Below are 12,291 nucleotides of genomic sequence, written 5' to 3'. Positions count from 1 at the left end.
CCATAAATCACATTGTTAGTGTAGACTCTCTGACATGGCCAAGGACCCCAGATAAACAAAGACCTTTTTATCAGTCAGGACATTCCAGAGGCTTAGAGGTTACCTCTTAGGAGCTGGGGGCACAGGACCAAACCTTTCTTTGGGCAAGGTTAATCCTTTAATGCACCTTACCAAAGAGAAATGAAAACATATGTCCACACAAAAACTCGTACGCAGATGTACAGCAGCATTATTTCATAATAGCCAAAAAGTGGAAACAAGTCAAATGTCCATCAGGTGATGAATGGATAAGCAAATGTGGTATATCCATACAATGGAACAGTATTTGGCCACATTTTTAGAAGAATGAAATTCTGACACATGCTACAACAGGGTTGGACCTTGAGAACATGCTAAGTGAAAAAAAAAACAGACTAAAATGCCACATGTTGTATGGTTCCTCCTATATGAAATGTCCAGAATAGGCACATCTCCAGAAACACAAAGTTAAATTAGTGGTTGCTTGGGGCTGGGATTGGAAACAGCAAGTGACTACAGGTAGGCATGAGATTTCTTTTTTAGAATGATGAAAATGTACTAGAATTATGTAGTGGTGATGGTTGCAAAACTCTGTAAACATACTAAAGCCATTGAAATATATACTTAAAATTGGTGACTTTTATGGCACATAAACTATATCTCAATAAAGCTGTTATTTTAATGGGCATCATAATACTTCCTCTGTCACCTTAAGTGGTTACAGTAGAAATAAATGAGATGTATATAAAGGCATTTTGTTTAATAGAATGTTCTAACTATATGTTTTTGGAAGAAAGTAAATAGGTATTTGATTGGCACCAAAACTTGGTTGGCATTTCTCCTTTACCACCAAAATATACAGACCTTCAGCTATAAATATCATAGAATGACCTTTTTTTGCGACTGGATGGATTTTATGGCAGTTTCCCAGGGGCATTCCAATTTTCATCTAAGTACACAATTTTTATTCATGTATTCTTTTATTTTGAGTAATTTATAGTTATGTCTCTACATATGTCTATACATTTGACCTGACATTTCAGGTTTTTAGCTTCCTTTTTTTTTAAGATTTTATTTATTTATTTGACAGAGAGATATACAGCGAGAGAGGGAAACAAGCAGGGGGAGTGGGGGAGGGAGAAGCAGGCTTCCCGCTGAGCAGGGAGCCCGATGCGGGGCTCGATCCCAGGACCCTGGGATCATGACCTGAGCCGAAGGCAGACGCTTAACGACTGAGCCACCCAGGTGCCCCTGTCTGACTTTTTTTTTTTTTAAGATTTTATTTATTTATTTGAATGAGAGAGAGAGCACAAGAGGGGGGAGGGTCAGAAGGATAAGCAGACTTCCCGCCGAGCAGGGAGCCCAATGCGGGGCTCGATCCCAGGACCCTGGGATCATGACCTGAGCCAAAGGCAGACACTTAATGACTGAGCCACCCAGGCCCCCCTTTTTAGCTTCCTTTTTTAAAGATTTTATTTCTTTGAGAGAGGGAGAGAGACAGAGCATGAGCGGAGGGAGGAGGCAGTGGGAGAGGGAGAAGCAGACTCCCCCACCAAGCAGGGAGACCGATGTGAGGCTCGATCCCAGGACCCTGGGATCATGACCTGAGCTGAAGGCAGATGCTTAACTGACTGAGCCACCCAGGCACCCCTAGCTTCCTATCAGTAATAGTTTTATGTCACACATTCATCCCCTTGAATAGGAGACAGTCCTTTTGCTTTCTCTTCCCATATTTTTATCAGTTACTAAACAGCGAAAGAGCACTATGCCCAACACTTTTAATCTTTTGCTAAAGAATGCCTCTTGCTATGATATGTTCTCTAAATGACTGGCTAGTTTCTTAGCCAAGTGATAACAAAAGGTGCCCAAATAAAAGTACATTTTTGGCTTTCGTTATCATCATTTTCATGAGGTTTTTCAAATACATGGACATTTTAAGGATACAGATTTCAGTGTAAGGTAACAAACTTTTCCAGTAGAGCTGTCCAAAGCTGGGGTGGGCTGTCTCAGGAATGCAGTTTAAGTGGCTAGATTATCACTTACTTGAAAAGTGGAAGGAGTTGGGGGGGGGGCGGGGCAGTGGAGGTAGAACATCAGGTACTCTAGAGGGAAGGACAAGCAGTAATAAATGTGGAGCTGGATAAGATGATCTTAGAATTATATTTCATCTCTGGAATTCTTTATCCTGTAAAATTAGCCGAAATGGAATCTGTCCCCATTAAAGCTTTGATGGTTACCAGTATTATCTTAGGTGTTGAATTTCTCCATCTATTATAAGGAAACTTGTCAGGGTTTGCATTTTTTTAGTCTTTATTCGTGCCCAAGGTCATTCCCTATTTGTAGTTATCAAAAACCCAACATACAGGTAATTGAGCAGTCTGCCGCCCAGATGCAGGCTTCCGAAAGAGTTGAGACTTGGCTTTCACCATGGGAATTCCCACTATTTTTAGAAACAAATCCTCCATTGCTTTCTCTCCCTCCTCTGTGTAAGCATATACATGCACCCAAGCATTTAAAATCCTTGGAAGGAAAGCTGTAGCATTGTAACCAGAACACATGGTAATTGAGACTAAGTGAAGCTTAGGAGTACGGCAGTCCTGGGCCGGCTTCTTCCTACTCTGCCACTCTGTAAATGAACCCTCAGTGCATGCTACTTAACAAAGGTGTTGCATCTATGAATGGCAGAATGTTATAAACTTAATCTCAGGTTGTCTGTAGCCCTAGTTTCCCATAGAACTTTCTGCAGTGATGGAAATTTGTGCTGTCCAGTATGGTTGAAATGTGGCTAGTGTGACTAAGGAATTGAATTTTTAATTGTATATAATTTTAATTAATTTAAGTTTAAATAGCTACTTTTGGCTAGTTGGCTTCCATGTTGGACAGCACCCCTATGTAAGAACAATTTCAAGAAGTTAGGTTACTTAGATATTGGAGAGCCTGTGGCCTTTTCAGAACCAGTAGATACTCTGGCAATAATACTGACTTTGTTTTTTCTTTTGTTTCTTTAGAAGCATTTTTTTTTTTAAGAAGCATTTCTTGAGCACCTGCTTGTTCAAAAGTTGATAGCAATGCAAAAATGAATGGCACAGCTTCTGTCTTTAAGAGCTCTAGCCAGGGATTTGACATTTACTATACTCTAGGTACAGTGTGAAAAGTATCATTATGGAAGCACATAATAAGGTGATGTGGGGGACACAGAGAAGGTACAGCATGACTCCTCAGAGGGGTCAAGGAAGACTTCTCAGAAAATCTGAGTGCTTGAGCTAAAACCTGAAAGGGGAGTTTGAACTTTTTTTTTTTTCCCTCTGTTCTTTCGGTTTTCTATAAAGCAAATTTCCTGGGTTACTTGTAAAGCATCTGTCATGGTCAATTTAGGACCAGTTCTCTCCGTGCCTTTCCTTTGCTTCCCGTGAGGGATATAGGGTTTCCCTCTCCGTCCCCCAGCCCTGCTGCCTTAACACATCTTTTCTTCCTACAGTGCTCTGTGAAAAGCTGCATCACTGCCTTCCACGTCACCTGTGCCTTTGAGCACAGCCTAGAGATGAAGACCATCCTCGATGAGGGCGATGAAGTGAAGTTCAAGTCTTACTGCCTCAAGCACAGCCAAAATAGGCAGAAACTCGGGGAGGCTGAGTACCCCCTACACAGGGCTACAGAGCAGAGCCAGGCCAAAAGTGAGAAAACCGGCCTGCGGGCACAGAAGCTTCGGGAGCTGGAGGAGGAGTTCTATTCCCTGGTCCGCGTGGAAGATGTGGCCACAGAGCTGGGGCTGCCCACACTAGCCGTGGACTTTATCTATAACTACTGGAAACTGAAGCGGAAAAGTAACTTCAATAAACCGTTATTTCCTCCGAAGCAGGATGAAGAAAACGGCCTGGTGCAGCCAAAAGAGGAGAGTATTCACACTCGCATGAGAATGTTTATGCATCTACGGCAAGACCTAGAGAGGGTAAGGTGATCAGCTGTGGCTACTGTTTAGGTCTCGGTCTGCATAGAAATGGAGGCCCTGCTTCCAGTTTGTTGTTTTCTAAAGGCCAACTCATTTATAGTGTGGGCTTCTGTGTCCTTGCTTATCTTCTCATTGCACGGTGGCCCCAAACATTAGACTCTGTTTAAACTTTTGACAGGCACTTTCAAGGGAATTAGAGAACCCTCACTTATATGCTGTAGGAACCTTAAATCTGAAATAAATTCTCATTTGGTTTACTTTTTATTCACTGTTGAGCCTAAATTGGCTCAGCTGTATTTTACTGACACATGAGACTATGGACTGAAGAGAGAATGAATTTTGTTGAGGGAAGAACTAGATCAGAGTTTCTCAGGCTCAGCACTACCGACATTCTGGCTGGATAGTTCTTTGTTGGAGGGGACTGTCTCTTGTTGTGGGGGATACTGTAAGATGTTTAGCGGCATCCCTGGCCTCTACCTGCCCCCAACAAATACCCGCCCAACATACCCAGCTGTGCCAACCAAAAATGGTTCCAGATTACCAGAATGCCTCCTGGGGGGTCAAAATCGCCTCTGGTTGATACTCTACACCAGATAATTCCATTTAACTCACTTATTCAAAGATAAGTTAGGCCCTGTGTTTACCCTAGAGAATTTTATAATCAAGTATAATTATAGAGATGGCTTGTTTTTCTCTCTGCTACCAGAATTTGGAAGGGAATAGATTTGGCTCACTTTGTAAAATTGAACTCACACATCTATAGCACTTACTATGTGGCAACACTGTTCTAAGCATTTCATAAATATTAACTCATTTAATCCCAACATGCCAATGAAGAAAGTACTATTGTTAGCCCTATTTACAGATGAATAAACTGGGGCCCAGAAAGGTGGGGTGATTTGTCTAGGTGGGGCAGGGAGTATGGGAGCATGAGGATTGCCCCCTTGTGACTGTGGAGATTTGGCCGAGCTGGAGGTGTAAGCAAAAAAGCCACTTTCAGTCTTCCCAGCAGACATTTATCCTGCTGGTCCAGCACTCATTAGAAAATTGTACTGGACCCGGCATCACCATTGTTTTATTCAGGGATCTGAAGGGAAGGCCGAAATGTTCAATCCTCACCCTGTCTTCCCAGCTCGGCTGTGCAGATGAACACTGGGCCCATCACACCACAGGGACAGGAGGTTCCACAAGGCGGCTCAGGAGCGTCTTGCTTGTGCTGCTGATTGATATGGGGACCGTGATCCCCTGACTGCCGTGCTACGTGAATTCCTGTAGAGTGGCCCTCTCGCAGCTTCTGTGCTCTGACTTCTCTCCTCACCCACCCCCATACCCCGCTTGATTTTAGTTGTCTTCATTTTAGCTAAACAATTTATAATTGTCAGGTTTACGTAACATGACAAAACTCTGTTTGCTGTGGGTTGGGCTTTCAGGTCCGAAATCTGTGCTACATGATAAGCAGGCGAGAGAAGCTGAAACTATCACAGAACAAAATACAGGAACAGATCTTCGGTTTGCAAGTCCAGCTTCTTAACCAGGAAATTGCTGCAGGTAACCTTATATTAAAGATGTCCTGATATAGACTCTGGTTACATCCTACTTTGACAATTTAAATTTTATGTCCATTGTTTTACCTAAAAATGTTTTAAAATTCTTGTCAAATATCTCATTTGCTCTAGTCCAACCCTGATACAACATGGCCCATTTCACTGTCAACTCATGAGGCAAGAAATCTCAAGGTGGGGTTGGGGGCTTGCAGGTTTAGGGCAGATAATCTAGGTGTGAGACAGATACCAAGGGCCACTAGTTAAAGCCATGAAATTATTCTATAACCATCAGATTCATTTAGAAATCAGTAGGATAGGATCTAATCCTAGTTTCCAGAAAACGTTTAATTCCAAGGTTACTCATCTTAACAGTAATTTGTTAAAACAAACCCCTAGCCAGTAGTTAGGAGACCTGGGTTCTGTCTCTTCCTTACTAATATTTGTCGAGTACCTACTGTGGCCTAAGAACTGAGCTAGAGAGCGGAGCCGTCAGCCAGCCAGAGTCCCTGCCTGTAGGGTGTGCTGCCCACTTGGTGAGAGAGGCAAGTGAGCATAATTACAGTGCCCTAAGCATGGGGAGCTTGGCTGCAGTGACAGTCACGTTTGGTGACATTTGTAACCTCCCTGTACCTCATTTAATACAGAGGTTGGTGGCAGAGCCTGGGCAGCCAGGAGTCACTACGCAGGGTGCACAGAATCCAGCTCCAGCTAAGGGCCAGCCATAGAGTAAGAGAGACACGCAGAAATGAGGTGTCACGTAGGCATCAAAGGCTCTGGGGTATTTGCAGGGATCGTGGGTCACAGCAGAATGGTATAGCGGGCGGGAGCGGGGCTGCTCAGCCACAAAGGCACCGGGACGGACAAGACAAGGCAAACCAAAGGACAGCAGGGAGGGGCCCCCGCATGCCAAGGAGATTGGCCCTGAGACCATGTGGCTTCTGCTGGGTGGGAACCAGCCCTGTGACTGCTTGTGCTGTCAGCAGGTGGCAGCCCCTGGCGGGGATGAGAGCTGGTGGTACTCACCACACACCCTCAGGGAACACGCGCTGCCTAGGCACCTACTGGCCGGCCTCTCATGGGCCAAGGTCAAGTCCCTCTGCAAGGAGGAGTTGTTCGGTAGTGCTTGTTTTCATTTCAGAGCACTCCAAGTAATAGAGAAAGGAAGATCTGTTCTAAATATGATCGTAGGGTGATATAACCAGGTAACCGATTGCCAGTACCCCCCGGGCCAAGCCCAGAGCAGGTCACGGGCAGGACTGTTGTGATTCTTCTCTGCTGGCCTTGCCGCCGCACAGCCTGCCCCGCACCTCCGTGGTGGCCATTCGTCGTCGGGAAATGATTTTAGTCAGGACATAAAATACACGGGAACCACCCACTGCCATCTCCGCTGTTGCCAGGTTAAAGCACATGTCCACCTACTCCTCGCCCATCAGAGCCTATGCTATGTCCTTGAGGGTTGCTATTTGTCTTGCTTTAGGAAGGACAGAAGAGATTGGAGGGTAGGGTCTGAAACCTTTTTAAGACACATCCCAAGTGCTGTACAGTACTCACACGTGCACGCACAGATAGGGAGACCTGTCCTAAACCACGGCTAGTGATGTTCCTTTCAGAAATGGAGGGGGCAGAGCTGGGGATATAGGGGGTGGCGCACTCGTCTTTGGGATCACTTTACACACTGGGAGGGCAGAGGGGAGGAGGCCGAGAGCCACACAGTGAACGGTGGCATCGCTGAGTTTCCCCCGGTGGTACCCCCGCCGCACCTCCCATCCGGCCCGCCCCAGCTTCCGTGCCCCGACGCACACCCAGAGCGAGCCCGGGGCTTGTCAGACACGCGCAGGAGCGGCTCGGTGCTCCCTCTGTGCTGCGGTAAGCGCGCGCCGTTCTTTCAATCGGGTGTGAACAGCAAGCTTTCTTTTTGCTTTCAGGACTTCCTTTGACAAATGCACTAGAAAACTCACTGTTTTACCCACCACCAAGAATTACCTTAAAGTTAAAAATGCCCAAATCAGCGCCAGAAGACTGCCGAGACAGCCCTGCAGAGCCTGAGCCCGGAGCCCTGTCCTCTGCTAGCAGCACCCCTGCTCACAGCATAAGGAGCACGCAGGTGCCTCAGGAGTCACTAGAAACGAGAATGAGACCGTACCCACGACACCCACTGGAGAGCAAAAATAACCGTGTGCTGGCCAGTCTCGGCCACTCTAGGAGCGAAGCGAAGGATCCCAGTCCTGCTTGGAGCGCCCCATCTCCAGAGTTCTATCACGGGCAGTCGCTGGGGAAGCCTCTGGTCCTTCAGGCTGCCCTGCATGGACAGTCTTCCATGGGGAACGGGAAAAGTCAGCCTACCTCCAAGCTTGCCAGATCCAACGGCCTGGAGGGCAGCTGGTCTGGAGATGTCACCCAAAAAGACAGCTCGAGTGCGATGTTCTGTGACCAGGAGTCCATGCTCAGCTCCCACTTGGCCAGTCAGGGCACCTTTAGAAAATCTACTGTGGAACACTTTAGCAGGTCCTTCAAGGAGGCCACCAGCAGGTGGGTGAGGACCGCAGAGGACCTCCAGTGCTGTGCAAAGCCAACCAAGAATATTAACCCCAAGGAGCAGCTCTGGGGCAAGCAGCTTGTCAGGCGGTCTGCAGGGAGAGCTCCCTATCAGGAAAACGATGGGTATTGCCCAGATTTGGAGCTGAGTGATTCAGAGGCAGAGAGTGATGGGAATAAAGAGAAAGTCAGGGTAAGGAGAGTTAGCTCAGACAGGGAAAATCCTCCCCATGACTCTCGACGGGATTGCCATGGCAAAAGCAAGACACATCCCCTTTCCCACAGCTCGATGCAGAGGTGATCAGCAACCTCCAAGAGTAGCGTAATCTTTGCCTTTGCCCCATCCATTGGGGGAAACCCCCACACCAAAAGGATTCTAGCATATGTCAGGAGGAATTGTAGTGAAAAGAATAAAATGTTTCCACAGTAAATTGGCTTGCAGCTTTTGAAACAGTTTCAAGTCTAGTTTTCACAAGCACATTATAAGAATTGCAGATTATCCAGAAGTTTTCCTGCCAGAGGCTGTTGAGAACGGCTGGGCCTAGAGTACTTGCTCAGTAAATACTTGGGGACAGCTCTCCAGTCACATAAACACATTGACGCACATACGTATTAAGAGTCCTTGCGTCCTTCACGGATTTGCAAGAGACCATGATTATCAGACACTAAAACTACTTATCTTTTGAAGCTACAGCCTGTGACTCCCAGAGCCCCTGTCTGTAGGCAGTTTCTAACTCCACTGGTACCTGGGAACCCGCTGCGGGGAGAGACCAGGGACCGACATCTCAGATACTGTCAGACTCACTACCCTCTTCCTTTGCTCCGCACAAGGTTGAGCTCTTTTCGCAGTATCTTACCTTACCGAGTCAATACTCCTAATGCTTCTGAGTGTCCAGTGCCTGTTCCTAGACTTGCTTGTTGGGGACGCACTTGTAACTACTTCACCCGTCTAACAAGCATAAAAGGCTAACTTGTGGATAGTGTTTACAAAGGTACAAAAAAAGTACTACTTCCAAGGAAAGTGCTCTGATTCTTGCAACTTAGGCATTTGTGAAGGATCCCAGAGCCTTTCCCAAAGTGAGACCAATTCTGGGGGATTTGTACCAGGTCAGGGTTTTTGTGTTATTGTTTTCAAATCAGTTTGACTTAAATAAGTTTGGCTGACAGTTTTTGTATACCTGCTTTAATGTTTATAAAATTTTTATTGAGGTATAATTAAAATATAGTAAAATGCACAGAGGTTAAGTATTCTTACCTGCTTTAATTTTGAAACAGATTTTTATCGTCAAACAGAATTTGAAAGCGTGTGTTTAACACATGGATATAATTTAGCTTTGTACCAACTTTGAATCCGAGGCAGTTTCCCAAACAAAAAGGCTGGAGCCATTTTTCAGAAGTTGCTTATACCCTGTTCCCAAACTATCAGCTTTGACTGATTTCTGGGAGGAAGAGAATAATTACATGTGTGTGTGGGGGGGGATAAAACATGTCTGCTTCCCATTTAAAGAAGGGGGAAATGTTACAGTTTTTAAAATGTGAAGCTGACTATAGTTCTCTGCTCTCTTTTCTTCTTAGCCTTAAATTAATATTCTCTTTCTTCTAGTTTGGGAAAGTGTAGTGGGAGTTTTCAGACAAAAGAGGCCATTTTTAGATTTTTAACGTTGCTTGCTGGTGAACCAACAGCCCCGCTGCGGTAGGCGGCCCGGCAGCCCCGGGCTCCTCCGCTTTCCGCCAACGTGGGGAACACAGCCCTGCTCCTCTCCCCGCTTCCGTTCCTGCAGCCTTGTTCGTGGGTTCCGTGGCTTTTGCTTTGTTCCTCCTTTTTGGAAAACGTCTGCATTTTGCCTCCCCTTTGGCCACACCTTGACGATGTTTCTTCTCTGCCCGTGTACGTGTGTGAACACGCCGTAGCATGTGTGGTAGGCACCCCGTGTTCTGCTTGGATGGAAACAGCAATGAATTCGCCAAATGAGGGAGACTGTTTCCCGTCTGTATGCACTAGGTTCCTGTGCTTTTTCTCTGAGTTCTGCTGGGGTGGATATGAATTTGACACCTTCCTGGGAATGAAATTTATAATGGAGCTGTGTTCTAAACTCCTTCTGTTCAAGGCCAGTACCACAGCCTGTGTCCTTTCATGCCTTTTGATTCTGAGTGAGTGCGAGGAAAAGCAAACATTGAAAAAGTGCTTCAGCCAAATTCCATATGTAATGCCATTGGGAGAGGATTGACTAAAATCATTTCAGTCAGGGAAATATAGTTGTAATATTTTTACAGGATTTTCCTAAGTAAATGAAGGAGCCTTCAGTTGTGTAAATTTCAATTGCCCCAAAATGTATTTGCTACATTTTGCTGTTGTTTGAAGTATTACCTCTTAACCTTCTTTTGTTAATTTTTTTCATTTTGTCTTATATAGTCCAGTTTTCCAAGATAAACTCAGTCTTTTTTCAAATGTCACCTTTTTACCAATACTTTTTCATTAAATTATGAAAACTGCTAACTGCTGTCAGTGTGATCATTTCTTAATTTGGCATATGGGTTTTAGAAAATCTTACATATGTTCCTTTTATATTTAAAAATCTTATTCATTAAGCAACACAGATGGTGGGGGGAAAGGACAGAGCGGGGGAGGGGGGAGGAGGAGGAATTGAATGTTTAGCAGCACAGATTCATGATTCATGTCAATACCAGGGACCAAAGAGAACTCTGGGGCCTTGGACTCTATCCCCAAATCATGATTTCATCAGGCTAGTAAGACAAAACCTTAGGCTCATCATTTAAAATCACCAAGGAAATGGATCCTATCTAAAGTCACAAAGTCCAAAAGACTTAGAGCGGGCATCACTTAAACATACACTCTTTACAATAGTCATTCTATCTGGAGTCATGTGAGTGTGTTACTGTGGTACGGGTTTTGCAGTGTCGTGGGGGGACTCTGAGGGCATTATAAACATTTTCTCAAACATACGTTTGAGAAATGCACTTACCAAAGGTCATTGGGTAGATCGGTAGTGAAGATAGTTAATAGCTTAGGTTGTTTTTCTCCCCCTTCTTTCGCTCCCCCCTCCCCACCCTCCCTCTCTCTCTCTCCCTCCCTCTCCCCCCCTTCCCCTCTCTCCCTCTCCCTCCCTCTCTCATTAATGGCTAACTCTTTTGATTCAGTACATTGTTAGCTAAGATGTTGGAGAACTGAAACTATAAACATACCCTGTTGTACCCAACAAAAGCTTTGCGGGTTTTTTTTAAGATTTTATTTATTTGGGGGGGCGGTGCAGAGGGAGAAGCAGACTCCCCGCTGAGCAGGGAGCCCGATGCCGGGGCTCCATCCCAGGACCCTGGGATCATGACCTGAGCCGAAAGCAGACGCTCAACAACTGAGCCCCCCAGGCGCCCCAAGCTTTGGCTTTATTCCAATGTCTATATTGCCAGTGGGAGATGAAACCTTTGTCTTTGTGTTGAAGAAACTGAAATTCAGAGAATAAACCAGACGATGCATAGCCCTGGGGTTTTTTTTTTTTCCCCTCCTGGGCTTTACAATCCTCAGCATGTTTGCTGACCCTTAAGAATTGAGAAAAAGCACTTGATAGGAGTAAAACCTTACCACTGAGTAACTTTCATGTGATATTTTCCAGAAATGTATCTTATTCATAATAAACATGTATTAGATTTTCACAGCATTAATTCAACTCTTTTCAAGTTTTATGGAAAGCAGCAACCGTGTGTTTTTTTTTTACAAAATCACTTTGAGCTGATAAAGGCGTGCCCTGAGACGGTCTCTCCTTCGCAGGGAGCTCTGTGACCCTCAGCACTGTTTTTAAAGGAGGCTTCTGTGAATTCAGTTCGTGTTCCTGTGTTCCTTCGGGGATTGGAAATAATCGGATGGCCTGAAGCTGTGAGGATGGCTGTCCTTGAAGTGAGTTGAGGTGGGGGCGGCTCCAGACCCAGACTGGTGTCCCCGGCCCTGTTCGGTCATGATGAGTTGTTCCGCCTGAAGGTCCCTAAATCTATGAATCATCTAGATAACCTGTCGGAGCAGCGAGCATTTCTCCTCTGGTTAAGACGGGTTTGGGCGGACACCCTAAGCTCTCAGTCTCCGTCCCCTCCCCTCACTGCACCTCCCGCGCCACCTTGCCGATTTGCTGGAACCCAGCTGGAGAGGGGGAGCTGGGCTGATGAAGCTGCACCCGTTACAGCAAGTGACCTCAGCGTGGAAACCACCTGCAGCCCCACCCTCCAGTCCGCATGAGC

General features: G+C 45.7%; 1 protein-coding gene across 2 annotated transcripts in view; it reads left to right on the top strand.

Annotated features, from left to right (window-relative positions):
* The window catches only part of JADE3 (jade family PHD finger 3), a 134,659-nt gene extending 124,116 nt beyond the window's left edge, over positions 1-10,543 (top strand). For both annotated transcript variants that reach the window (XM_078065338.1, XM_078065337.1), the window contains exons 10-12: positions 3,497-3,967; positions 5,398-5,515; positions 7,437-10,543. In XM_078065338.1, coding sequence (XP_077921464.1) covers positions 3,497-3,967; positions 5,398-5,515; positions 7,437-8,347 — 1,500 coding nt within the window. In that variant the 3' untranslated portion in view covers positions 8,348-10,543. The remainder of the gene's footprint in view (positions 1-3,496; positions 3,968-5,397; positions 5,516-7,436) is intronic.
* The last annotated feature ends 1,748 nt before the right edge of the window (positions 10,544-12,291 follow it).

The sequence above is a fragment of the Halichoerus grypus genome, chromosome X (assembly GCF_964656455.1).
Source record: "Halichoerus grypus chromosome X, mHalGry1.hap1.1, whole genome shotgun sequence".
Lineage (NCBI taxonomy): Eukaryota > Metazoa > Chordata > Mammalia > Carnivora > Phocidae > Halichoerus > Halichoerus grypus.
The sequence above is the reverse complement of the archived record's forward strand: the minus strand, read 5'-3'. Positions and strand labels throughout refer to the sequence as shown.